Source organism: Nuphar pumila, chromosome 6 (assembly GCF_984573655.1).
Source record: "Nuphar pumila chromosome 6, dmNupPumi1.hap1.1, whole genome shotgun sequence".
Classification (NCBI taxonomy): Eukaryota; Viridiplantae; Streptophyta; class Magnoliopsida; order Nymphaeales; family Nymphaeaceae; genus Nuphar; species Nuphar pumila.
Genome location: NC_143254.1, coordinates 12832031 through 12844852, shown reverse-complemented (window position 1 = coordinate 12844852; position 12822 = coordinate 12832031). Strand labels below are relative to the sequence as shown.

The following is a 12822-nucleotide window of genomic DNA, read 5'->3' as shown; positions in this document are numbered from 1 at the left end:
ATAGATCACATATATATGGTCAAAATTTTAAAATAAAATGAAAAAGCCCCCAAAACCTATTTAACATGCGGTTTAGAACCGACCCGTTATATATATATATATATATATATATATATATATATAAAAGTCATCGGATGTTTTGAGCATGGATATAGTTTTAGATTCTAAATTAATATGGATCTCATTGGACCCAAGTTGATTTGAGGTTGGATCTACTTCATGGATTCAGACTTAAGTCTTAATGGTTTCGAGTGCTCTAGATTTTTCCAAATTTCTTTTCTTTTTGGAATACTCTGAACTCGGATCGGGTCCACTAAATAGATCTGAGTCCTTGTTATATGCTCTATATGCTCGGATCCATATTGGATCCAAACATAATAAACTCAAAGATTCAGTAAATCCTCTGAGTGTCAAAGGTACCCTCAAAACTAGGTTTCATGAATGTCGATCTGTGTGGATCGTCTATTGAGATTTAGATGTATAATGCATTTGATTAAGCTCTAAACCATTTTAACATCCAAAAGTTCATCAATTAATTCATGGTCGGTGAATTTTTATAAAATACTGGAATAAACACAGAAAATTTATGTTTTTTACAAAAAAAATATGTTGCTGAGTAAAACACGAGAACAAGATTTGTGATTATGGTCTTTTCGGACCTTTATGACAGATTGAGCTCATGTCCAACCTCAAGATAAAACTACCTCATTGCCCAAAATAACACATAAAAGGAGTTGGACCCAGTACCCAACTCCAATTTGATACAGTTTAGACATGCCAAAGCTAGTATAATGATGCAGTAAACAGGAGGTTCTCTCTTGCACCCTGCACATTGATACCCTAGCTAAAAGGCTATTTATCTATGAATGCAAGAAAATAATGAAAAATAACAAGAAATTACAAGAAAATTAACAAAAAGAACATCAATGATTTAATAATCAATCTCTCTTTCCCGTTCTCTGCATTAAGTACTTATAGAAAACTAGATAAAACCCTAATCTTTCTTCAGATCTAAAATAGATCTGATTCCAAACTAGGATCCAAAATATAATCCAGAACTAAGATCTAAACAAAATAATTAGGAAAAAAACACAAATGATAAAAATAGATCCAAATGGATCTTATAACCCGATGGTTTCCCGCTCCCCTTCCTGTATCAGATGAGCTTCCAACTGCTGTCTTGCATCCCAAGGATCCGACCCAGTAAATCCGTCGGATACTTGAACTCGCATCAGTTGGGCAGGTCCAGGTCCAAATAGGCCGGTAACAGGTGTGACAATAACTAATGAAAGCCCCATGTGCAGGGTCTAATCCAGTAGGTAACGACTTCTTTCTTCATAATAGTGGTCAGTATCTGAGCGTCTCGGCCTGAATCGGCCGATACGTATCTATCACCAGAAAATCGATACCATACTGGCCTGAACCGGCTATTTATTTAATAAATATAAAAAAGCTTAAAATTAAATTTTAATAGCTTTAACACGTGTCACGTTCTGATTGATATGTAATATCTTTTTAATTATTTTTTGGCCGATTCATAACAATTCACTTGATAATGGGGTATCGGCCGATTCATCTGAATAGTTGGCCAAACGATACAGGTCCGATTCCGATACTGAAAACATTATTTCATAAATTAAAAGTGGACTGGATCTCTCTTGTGGACCACATATCCCAATTGAAAATACCACCAATAGGATACGAGTCCACATTTGGCAGGCTTGGAAGCCGTACTGTCTTGGTTCATTGAACCAAGCTGGGAAGTAGTGCATAAGAAATTATTTTAGGCCCATGCATATAGTCAGCAACGGTAATTTCCTGATATGGACTCAATTTTTTTGCTTATTTCATGTCAGGTACCATATTTTCTGAAATTTCTGACACGGACCCTATTTTTTCTGACAATAATCAAATAGGGGTGGCATTTTGTAACAAAATTTTGAAAGTTTACTATGAGATATGAGATGATGAGATCTAAGTCGGATTGGACGTGCACAATCATGCTTCAAAACTTAAAAACTTTGACTGGGGCTGACTGTTGCTGCAAAATTAAGTTCCTTTCTTGAGGATCTGAAGTATGTTAATGAGTTTTGTTCAAAACTTAATGTTAAATTGGATTCAACTGTTATATTGCTAAAATTTATTTAGTCCTTTAGCAGAATCTATATTAATTTGTTTTCAAATATACAACATTTGATGAAGCGTGATGGCATCCTTAAATCCTGTTTTTTTTTTATATATATTTATATTAAGAAATCGCTCTAAAAAACAAAGATCTAGCAGTGCGGGTTTTGACTGCTGTACCGACGATCACTGTACTGACAATGTAAAACTCTGTGAAGTTACCCCTTGCCAACAGAGTCGGCATGCTTTGGCTTGTGAAAGGAGAGACCCTCATAAGATTTGAACTTACCACCTATAACTAGTGGCTTAGGCCTCATCCCACTACACCAAACCCCTATGAGGCGGCTTTCTTAAGTCCGGTCATGTGCCACTTTTAGCCACAATTAAGGGTGGCAATCGGGTGGGGTCGGCGGGTTGGCTCAACACGAACACGACCTATTTATTAAACGGGTCGGATATAGCAAACATGAACTATTTATTAAATGAGTAACCCGACATGACACGGTTAACCCGTTTAATAAACGGGCCGGGTCGATACGATACAATTACATGACACAACGACCTGTTTATTAAACGGGTCAGCTCGATAACATAGACACGATTACCGCACAGGCGCACACCAGGGTTTATGGGTTCGTGTAAACAGGTTGACCCGCCCACCTAACCCATTTATTAAACGGGTCAAACAGGTTGGCGGGTTGGCATACCCCTAACACGAACACGAACTGATTAATAAACGGGTTAGGCAGGTCGACCTGTTTACGACATGAACCCATTTAAGCCAAACCCTAACCCAGCTAAGAAGAGGGTTGGCTGGTCGGGTTAGATTTTGCCACCCCTAGCCACAATGGAGATGCCAACAGGAGTGTGGGTCGTGCATGGACTGTGAAGAAGGAAAGAGGGAGGCAGTGGAGACCCTAGGAAAAGGATGGGAAAGTGGTAGAGACCCTAAGAAAATGAAGAGTAGTGGGACCATGGAGGAACGAAGGGGAGCTGTTTGGGACCTAGGAATGGTGAAGAAAATAGAACATGGAGGCCATAGGAAAGTAAGAAGTAGCTTGCGCAAGAGGGGAAAGGTGTGACGAGAGCGGTGAAAAAATAGCAATAACAAAGGGTACTTTTGACATTTTAGTATCCTTAGTCTGGGTAAAGGAGTAGGTTATGGCAGGTTCATGATTGACCATTGTCAGGTAAAGTTGAGCCCATGTCTGGATATTAAAAAAAAGTTGGTCCAGGCATGAAATATCAGGTAAAAGTAGGTCTGTTTCAAGAAATTATCCTATAAAATATGGATTCCATTCCATAAAGGTGTTGGAAAAAGGCTGCTGCACGCTTGTGCCATTACTGTCAGGATCCTAATCCGAAAACCATAATGGTAGTTACTGGTCAAAGTATACCGGGTCGGGTCAGTTCTCATTCGGATCTTTTATACCAGATTTTGGATCAAGTCTTGGTATCAGATATTCGGATTCAACCAGAAGAGCTTTGAACGGTTGACCTCCACTCCCAAAACTGAACAGAATCACCATGCTACTACTAGGATCCGGGTCCATCTTGAAGGTGGGACCATATGCGGCCCTTTTTGGATCGACCCTAGTCCATCCAACACTTAGCTGCAAGCTCAAGATAAAAAGGTCGACTCACCTGAGCAAGAACCGATTCGGATCCCTCACTGAACGATTCGACTCTACTCATCCCCAAAGTCATCCTTATCTTCATACCCCTTTTTGAGATTTCATCGATGCAAGCTGTTTTGATTGAATCTGCCTCCACAGATGTGTGATCTACATCATTCATTCAGTGAAGATCAACAAGAATCGACTTGCATGCAGTTTTTTTTTGGCGATTAAAAAATCAACGGTTGACAAAATACAAAACTTTTTGAAACGATTCAAGAGTTTATTCTTATTACATCGACCTCGCTGAATCCATCTGTGAATTCAGATTTGAACAAAACAACTTGCAGCAATAAGATTTCCAAGTGGCATGAAGACGTGGGATGGCATAAGGAATGATTGGGGAACCCAACTGCTCACTAGAACCGACATCCGGGTCTCGGACCCGAATCGGATCCTTAGTTGGCAAAGCTTGATCTCAACTCAGTCAGCCCGCCACGTCAGCACGTCAACAAAATTCCCTTTTTGCTTCATTTGCAGAACAAAGATTGATATTAGAGACGATCACAAACCAAAGATCCTTTCTCTCTCTAAGTCCCCTACCAACCAAGTGCCAACCCACATACTTAGAGAGAGAGAGAGAGCGAGAGAGAGAGGTAAGCGTTCTTCCTTCTCATTCACACACACAGGAAACATAACATGCAGAGCAAAGGCCTAGAGTTATCTCCCTGCCACCCTTTCCTCAGAACCAGACGCCCACCGAGAGGCCTCTCACAGAGCCACCACTCCATCAATCCACTCCCTCCCTCCCCAAGACGCTTCAGTTTGAGGGCAACCCATGCACAACCACTTTTCATCCCTCCCGTCTCCACTTTTCCGGCGGTTTATCCGATCGAATCCGAGAAAGGAAGGAGGATTGTCACGGTTAAGGCCGCCTCTGTGCCGGAGAGCATCGGCGGGATGTCATCTTTGCCGGCGAAGGAAGGATCCAATAGCATGGTTGAGACCCTGATTCTTGGATCTCTCTTTGGTTTTTGGTATCTCTTCAATGTCTACTTCAATATCTACAACAAACAGGTGATTTTATCTTATTTTTAAACTACTTTTGGTTTCTAATGATATTTTTTTGGTTGATTTGATGGCTGATCTGATGATTATATGATAATCTCTGATGGGTACTGAACAAATAGCATTTTTGGTCCCTTTTGTGGTGTCGCTTTAACTGTCTATTTTGATGCATGTGTGATTGTTAGGATTTTTCTCCTTCCTTTTGCGGAATTTGGTCGGTAATGAATCGAGAATCAAATCGTTTCAGCATGTTTTGATTTATGTAGTCAAAAGCGCCGACTAGGGTAGTCGGCCTAGGCTATGCAATTCCTAAGTGGGTACCTTGAAGGGTACCAATTTTGCCTGCTAGGCCCCAACTAGGGCGCATAGTCAGTGACTAAACTGCCCTCACACCTAGGTGAATACGCCCCAAATTTCAAACTTGCGAACCTTTTCAGAAAAACAGGCAAGAGACTACAAATATCTCTTTCCTTCAGAGTTGTTTTATGAAATCAGCGGAAGATTTTACTTTTGATAAATCATAAGACAAGCTGACAACTTTGGGCACGTTAGCTAAAAGAACCAAAACTCACAAGATTCGGATATCTCAAAGAAAATCCGATACAAACCCATAACGTCCAGGATGCGAGCTAAGAGCAGGAAGAAGACGTCTTGAAGCCATCTTGCAATCGCGCCATTGCCCGTAGTGTACCTAATCATCACCTGTACCCATAGAATGGGTTAGTTTCGCGAAAAACTAGTAGGTGCACAAGAGAGACTACAAGGAACTGAATTAAGTACATTTAATTCAGTAGGGTATGCAGTTTAAAGCAGATATGCAGTTAAACAGGTAAGCAATGCAAGCAGGTGAATAGTGCAAACACATAAGCAGTACAAGCGAATAAGGCGTGCGAGCGAGTAAGTAGTGCAAGCGAGTAAACAGTGTAAATGCGTAAGTAGTGCAAACAGTAAGCAGTTCAACGCAAGTAAGCAGTGCAACTGACCAACGCAGCATACGATCCATTTGATCGTAAGCTGTGAACTACTACGCAACAAGCTTGTCCTCGTTCCTAGAACGAGGTCTCTGCATCTAATCACCACCAGGACATAATTTGTCACTCGCTACTTCTAACCAACGCATTGTCCTGAACGACCTTAATCTATCCTCATCTCTCAAAGTCTTACGTGGCTAACCGTCACCGGTTATGACGCACTAAGGCGTCATACCTTCTCAGAAAAGCTTACCCTTCCGTAGAAGGTCCAAAACATGATCACTAACTCAAATCGCTAACGATCTGATTCTCACACCTGAGTCAAGCATTTAATCATGCTAAAACCGAAAGCCGAAACTATGAATTCATAGTTGACTATCACAAACAATCTCATAAGATCGTCACAGCTCACCATAACTTTTTATGGTAAGCAAAAACACAAGATCCACGTCGGATCGTTCGGTCCGAGAGATATACGACCGGACAAGGAATTACCGCCCTAGAGGGTATACCTGATCTTGGAAATGTATAACCTCACAGCGAAACCTTTGGGAGATCAGTCCCTAACAAATGCCATATCCAATGAAAATCAGTGCGATACACGCATCCACACAAATGACCGCTCTCAGGGTCGATAGCCACTAATACAAACAACAAGATCAACGCCCGGATCACCTGGTCTGGGACATGTATAACCTCACAAGGAATTCCGCCCTAGATGGTATACTTGGTCTTGGACCATACACTTCCTCACAGAAGTTCACCGTCTTTGCGGCTACCCGTTCGTGGACAGTGTACATCCTCACAGAGAATCTACCACTCTAGCCGGGTACCTGGTCTTGATCATACACGCCCTTGCAGATAATCCTTTGGAGATCAGGTGCTCGACAGACACCCCACTCAGTGATGCATGCATCAATAATCGACTGCTCTAAACCATTGCATCATAAGCCATTCATAAGCAATCATACGGCAACAGTTATATCACAATATGTAAGCAACTTATAAGACAAGCGGCCACATCAATCCTAGTTGCCACCAGTTCGTAGATTACGAGCTGTATGCAATCACATCAATCATAAGAGATGCAAGCCAACAAGTGCTACGCTACAATAAGCATCAAACAGTTCGACCAAGGGATAAAGCAAGTCACATGCTAATATGTAGCAACTGGCATAATGCTACTATTATAAGTATTTAACCAGTATGAGAAGCTCTTTATTACTTCGCAAAGAACTGCGTAAGCAGTTTAACCAACTAGAGTAACGCCTTGACAGGCGTGCACAGCTCAATGAGTAGCATACTGAACTATCGAGCAGGCAAGCGAATTAGTAGTGCAAGCGAAGCAGTAGTGCAAGCGAATCAGTAGTGCAAGAGAAGCAGTAGTGCAAGCGAAGCAGTAGTGCAAGCGAATCTCACGACTCAACGACCAGTGTGAACAGACCTTATGTTTCGATAATTACGAACCTGCGGGTACGCGCAGGCAAAACGTAGAACCAACTGAAACTAGTTCGGACGTCTGTTATTCTATGTATTTTCAATAACCCGAATAGCTAGTTGAGTTCGCTCCAAAGGGACGGCTTTAGCCGTGAGAGGATTCCCCAAAGGAGGCTGTGCCACGGATGCATCCAACTTCTGCAGAAGTGTTGAGCTAACTAATGTAGCCCCTTTCCCCTAACTCCAATGACTGGGGAGGCCAGATCGTTGCCCGTAGGGTGGTTGTTAACAACCTGTCCATTGGAGTTTGTACCGCTCTGTCCTCTCCCTTGACAGACACAAAGAAGCGAATAGGTACGTTAGGGGTTGCTTAACTAACGACCCATTCTATGCTGTGGTATTTAAACCACTCGAGCATCTTGCCTGTGAAGGCGAATGTGAGGCCATTTATATGATTACAACATTTTGCATTTAACGTTGTTCGAGGTCGCACGACCGTCTCATCCGATCATCGCAATACTAGACGTGTCGTGCACGACTACAAGTACTCTAGGATGAAGGGGGTATAGCTCCTCAATAGAAGCCTCAACAGGAGTGTTTCACAAAGATGTAAAGTTTATCAACTTTACTTTATCTTTTGAAACAGAAATACCTTGTGCCAACATTATGCATGTGATTATCTCGAATCACATCCGCTATCGGGGTATCTACATGTCTCGCATGACTCGATACCAGCCTCGATAGATGGGACACGAGTTTCTCAACAGAACACCCGCTAAGAAGTTCGCTCGAACCCTCAATTCGGGATCACCCGAGATAAGCGAAGAAGGCGAGCAGAACCAACCAGTCACATCCTTCCAAATGCTTCGATTTGGAGCAGTCTTTGATGCTTTTGCGCAGCTCCCTGAAATCTCAAGTCGACTCTGCAGGACTGCACACACGAAGAGTCAGGATCCTTGCGAGGTATCCCTCTCCTTGGACGAGGATGTGTCGCTCGCTCCCGACTGAACTCTTGTCGTAAGAGGGAGAGTGACAAATGCCCCTTGCATCCTCCAAGAGGATGCCTTTAAGGCATATGCAAAGAGCAAGAACCTGCACCTCTGCAATAGCAAGGCAATACCAACACATATGCAAAAGCAAGAGCCTAGCGCAAAGCGCGACGACAAAGTAAAGACTGTAAACAGAAGTGCAACGCATATCCTTCGCGCGATGCACGACGACAAGGTAAAGGACAAGGATCGCGAAACCGCGTCTTTGAGTTAAATGTGTACTCGTATAAATATATATATATATATATTTATATATATATTTATTTAATGGTCCCTTTTTAGTTAATTGAACTTAATTCAATTGTCCAAGTCTTCTGTGCAATCTTCCCCTACCTTTGAGAGTTGCAAGATTGCTGTCGTCCGCGGATGTATGCGATTGGCGGCTCGGGTCGCGGAGCGCGAGCGGGATCCGTCGTACGAGCTGCAAAAGTAACGATCTTAGCAAGCTAATACCAAAATAGAAAGTCAGAGGCACTATCGCCGTCCTGACGTAAAGGAAGCAGAGGCAGGGGCATCGTGCCCTTGCGCACCTGCTATAAGCGCAAGAAGCAGGGGCAGGGGCTGCGAGCCCCTGCTGACTTGCTGTCGGCGGACTCCGAGGAGGCAGGGGGTTGCACCCCTTCCCGAAGAAGACAACGAGGGAGGCTTCGCCCTGCCTGCCATGAGAGCAAGGAGGCGAGACCCTTCCCTGCAAGCCACTAAGGGGGAGGCAGGAGGCCGCACCCTGCCTGGCGAATATGCAAAGAGGGCTAGGGGACTCGGTCCTCTGCCATCTCTGCAAAAAGGGCAGCGGCGACGACCTTGTTCCGTCCTGCAAAAAGAAACAAGGATAGGGGATGAGCCCCTGCTTGCCAAGCAGAAACAGAACACAGGGATGGCTCAGCCCTCTCCCGAACAATAGAGGGAGGAAGGTGTTAAATTATGTAATCAAACTTGTAATTTCGTATATATATTTTATATATATAAGGTAATACATATACATATATATAATATATGTATATGTATTTACCAATTATATATATAAAATATATATAGTCATAGTAAGGGTAGTTTAGGAATTTTACACATATTCTTTTTCAAGAATATGTTCTTTTTGTATTTTCTTTTTTCTTTTTCTTTTTGTATTTTTGTTTTTTGCATTTAATGCATTGTACATGCATTGGGAGGGGCCCAACCCACTAGTCGTTGGACCCCTCCAACGGTCACAAATGTGACCGTTGGAGGGGCTCCAACGACTATGTGGAGCCCCTCCCAAGGCCTCCTCCAAGCCCTATTTATATGGGCAGCTCCTCTTGTATTTCCTCAAGGGATTTGGGATTATAGCCCAATCTCTTTAGTGTTTATGAAACTTATGGGTGCAAGTGCACATTTGTGATTCGGTGTGTTGTGTTTGTTGTGCACAAGTGTTCTTGGGTGTGTATGTTCACACATTTATTCTTAAGGTTGTTGTGTTATCGACTAAAGTATCTTGTTGAAGATACTTTTACATGGTATCAGAGCCTCGTTGAAGAAGAAGAATTGCGACTCGCCTTCTTTTGCATTCCTCGGGAAGCGTGCCTTCAAGTTTTTTGAAATCAAAGAGGATCATCTTCTTCGAGCAATATTTTAGGAGCTCCTTTTGTCAAGAAAGACGCAAAAAGTAATTAAGGTACATACTATCTCTTGCATTCTTTCCTCTCTAATGGGCGAAAAAGACTTCCATTTCTCTCTTGGGTTTAAGCTTAATGGCTCAAACTATCATGTTTGGGCCGGTAATATGGAAGCCCATATTAAAGGAAAGGGGCTTTGGGGTTACGTTTATGGATCCATACCGGAACCCAAAATTACCATTGTTGAAGGAGGTGATATTAAGATTCTTGAAGGGGATGAAAGACAAAAGGCCCTTGAAGAGTATTCTAAGAAACATGATGATTGGGAAATGAAGAACTTCAAGATATTATCTTGGATTTTCTCATCCGTTGAGACCAAGATAAATGCCAACATCATCAAATTTAAAAGGGCTTCCGAAGCTTGGGTATATCTTGAGAAAATGTACACCTCAAGAGATCTATCCCACAAGTACTTTCTTCATAAGAGGGCTTTGACTCTCCAACAAAATGACATGACCATTCGGGAGTACTTTGCCGAATTATCCTCTATTTGGGACGAGCTCGCAATTCTTGAACCTAAATGGAGTGGTGAGGCTATCGAATTAAGGCACAAACAACTTGAAGAAGACCGGTTCAATTTTTTAAATGGTCTTAGACCCGAATTTGAACAAGTTCGGTCCTCTCTTCTCTCCGCCTTCACATCCCCCTCACTCGAAGATGTTATCACCAAGCTAAGTGGTGAAGAAACCCGTATGGGGATTGGCAAAAATAACCCTAGCATTCTTGTTACTTATTCTACTCAAGAAGATGGTGAAATGGCTAATGCCGTGTCAAGACCGGGAAATAACATGAGGACCTATAGACCTCCTCATTTCAAGAATCAAGGTCAAGGAGGAAATGATCGGTATGGCAAAAGAGACTATAGCAAAGTAACTTGCTATCATTGTAAAGAACCCGGACATATCAAACCCTTGTGTCCTAAATGGAAGAAATTGATTGCAACGGCTATGGCATCTCAAGTTGAAGAACGACCCCCTTTATCAAGTGAGTCTCTTTCTCTTCAACAAATCGTGGAAGCCCTACAACCTCTTCTCAAGGGAGGTACTTTCGGAGCCGCTATGTCATCCTCTTCCCCCGGTAAGACATCTTGGCTTTTAGATTCCGGGGCATCCTTTCACATGACCCCTAGTTATTGCACTTTTTCAAATTTTTCTAAAAGTGCTTTTCCATCCTTTGTATCAACCGCGGACGGTACATCTCTTGAGATTAAAGGAATAGGTAATTTTGAAAAACAAGACTTCTTTGTTCCAAAAATTCGTTTTATCCCAAACCTTAACCTAAATCTTCTTTCCGTTTCCCAACTCTCGGACCATGGTTGCGATATAAAATTTTCTTCTAATAAATGTTGGATACAGGATCGCCAGTTCGGGAGATTGATTGAGGAAGGCTCTAGAAGAGGAGACCTCTACTACGTAGATTTTCTTCAAGTTCCCAAGAGTCAATTTTGCAACGTCGTCCAAAACAAAGACATTCATGTATGGCATAAGAGATTGGGTCATCCCAATATTGTTAAAATCTCGTACTTGCCTTTTGTTAAACATCTTTGTAAAAGTGACTTTTTGTGTAATGAATGCATTCTTGGGAAAATGAAATGTTTGCCCTTTCCTCAAAGATCCATGTTTACGACAAAACCATTTGAAATTGTCCATTCCGATGTATGGGGACCGACTCCGGTAATGTCTAAAGGAGGTTTTTCATATTATGTAATCTTTGTGGATGACTATACTAGGTTTTGTTGGATCTATTTCCTTAAACATAAACATGAAGTTTTTTCAACCTTTAAAATTTTTCACATGATGATTTCAAATCAATTCAATGGATCTTTAAAAATTTTTAGGTCTGACTCTGGAGGAGAATACCTCTCAAATGAATTTAAGGGTTATCTTGAAAATTTTGGAATTCTTCACCAAAAATCATGTCCAAAAACCCCTCAACAAAATGGGTTAGCCGAACGAAAACACAGGCACATCATTGAAACAACTAGGACTTTGCTCATTTCTCAAAACATTCCAAAAAATCTTTGGGCTGAGGCAGCTCTTACCTCTGTCTATCTCATAAACCGACTTCCATCGAAAAATTTAAACAAAATTTCTCCCTTTGAAAAACTGTATGATAAGGAACCTGATTATAGCAGGTTAAGGGTCTTTGGGTGTAAGTGTTTTGTTCTTACTGATAAGAATGACAAACTTTCTCCAAAGGCCATTCCTTGTGCCTTTCTTGGCTATTCTGAAACCCAAAAGGGGTTTCGTTGTTATGATATCAAAAGTGATAAGTTGTATGTTTCCAGGAACGTGAGTTTTTTGGAAAATGTTAGTGGATTTGAAAGTTGTGACCCCCATAATGAAAATATGGATTACTCTTTTTTATTTGATTTACTGAATAAGGACGATGATACTAGTGATAATGAGTCAGATCAAGGTAACCCAAATGAACTTGAAACCGAGGAAAACATCTCCTTGTCTCCTTCGTCACATCAACCTATTGAATTACCTAGAGACCCTATCACCTACTCTCATAGAGATCAAAACAACTTTAGGAGTGCTCTTGACAGATATAATGATGCCAGTTCCAGTGCCTCTCAGAATGTAGTGATCCCTCGTAGAACTGAGAGAAGTAGAAGGCCTCCTTCTAGGTTCATTTCCTATGACTCTTTCTCACCAAGATATAGAGCCTGCCTTAGTGCCATCCACTCTTATATAGAACCTAGAAATTTTGAAGAAGCACGTAAATGCCCTGAATGGATTAATGCCATGGACAATGAACTTGAGGCTCTGAGAAGAGCCAAAACCTGAGAATTCCAAAATCTTCCTAAAGGCAAGAAAACAATAGGGTGCAGATGGGTTTTCAAAGTAAAAACTAAAAGTGATGGATCCCTTGAAAGGTATAAAGCTCGCTTGGTTGCAAAATG

At 41.7% G+C, this 12822-nt stretch overlaps 1 protein-coding gene across 1 annotated transcript in view; it reads left to right on the top strand.

Moving 5' to 3' along the window:
* The first annotated feature begins 4352 nt into the window (after positions 1-4352).
* Positions 4353-12822, top strand: part of LOC149833998 (phosphoenolpyruvate/phosphate translocator 1, chloroplastic-like) — a 48121-nt gene continuing 39651 nt past the window's right edge. Inside the window, exon 1 of the mRNA XM_090011164.1 lies at positions 4353-4817. Within this exon, the coding sequence (XP_089867290.1) occupies positions 4440-4817 (378 nt within the window). The 5' untranslated portion in view covers positions 4353-4439. The remainder of the gene's footprint in view (positions 4818-12822) is intronic.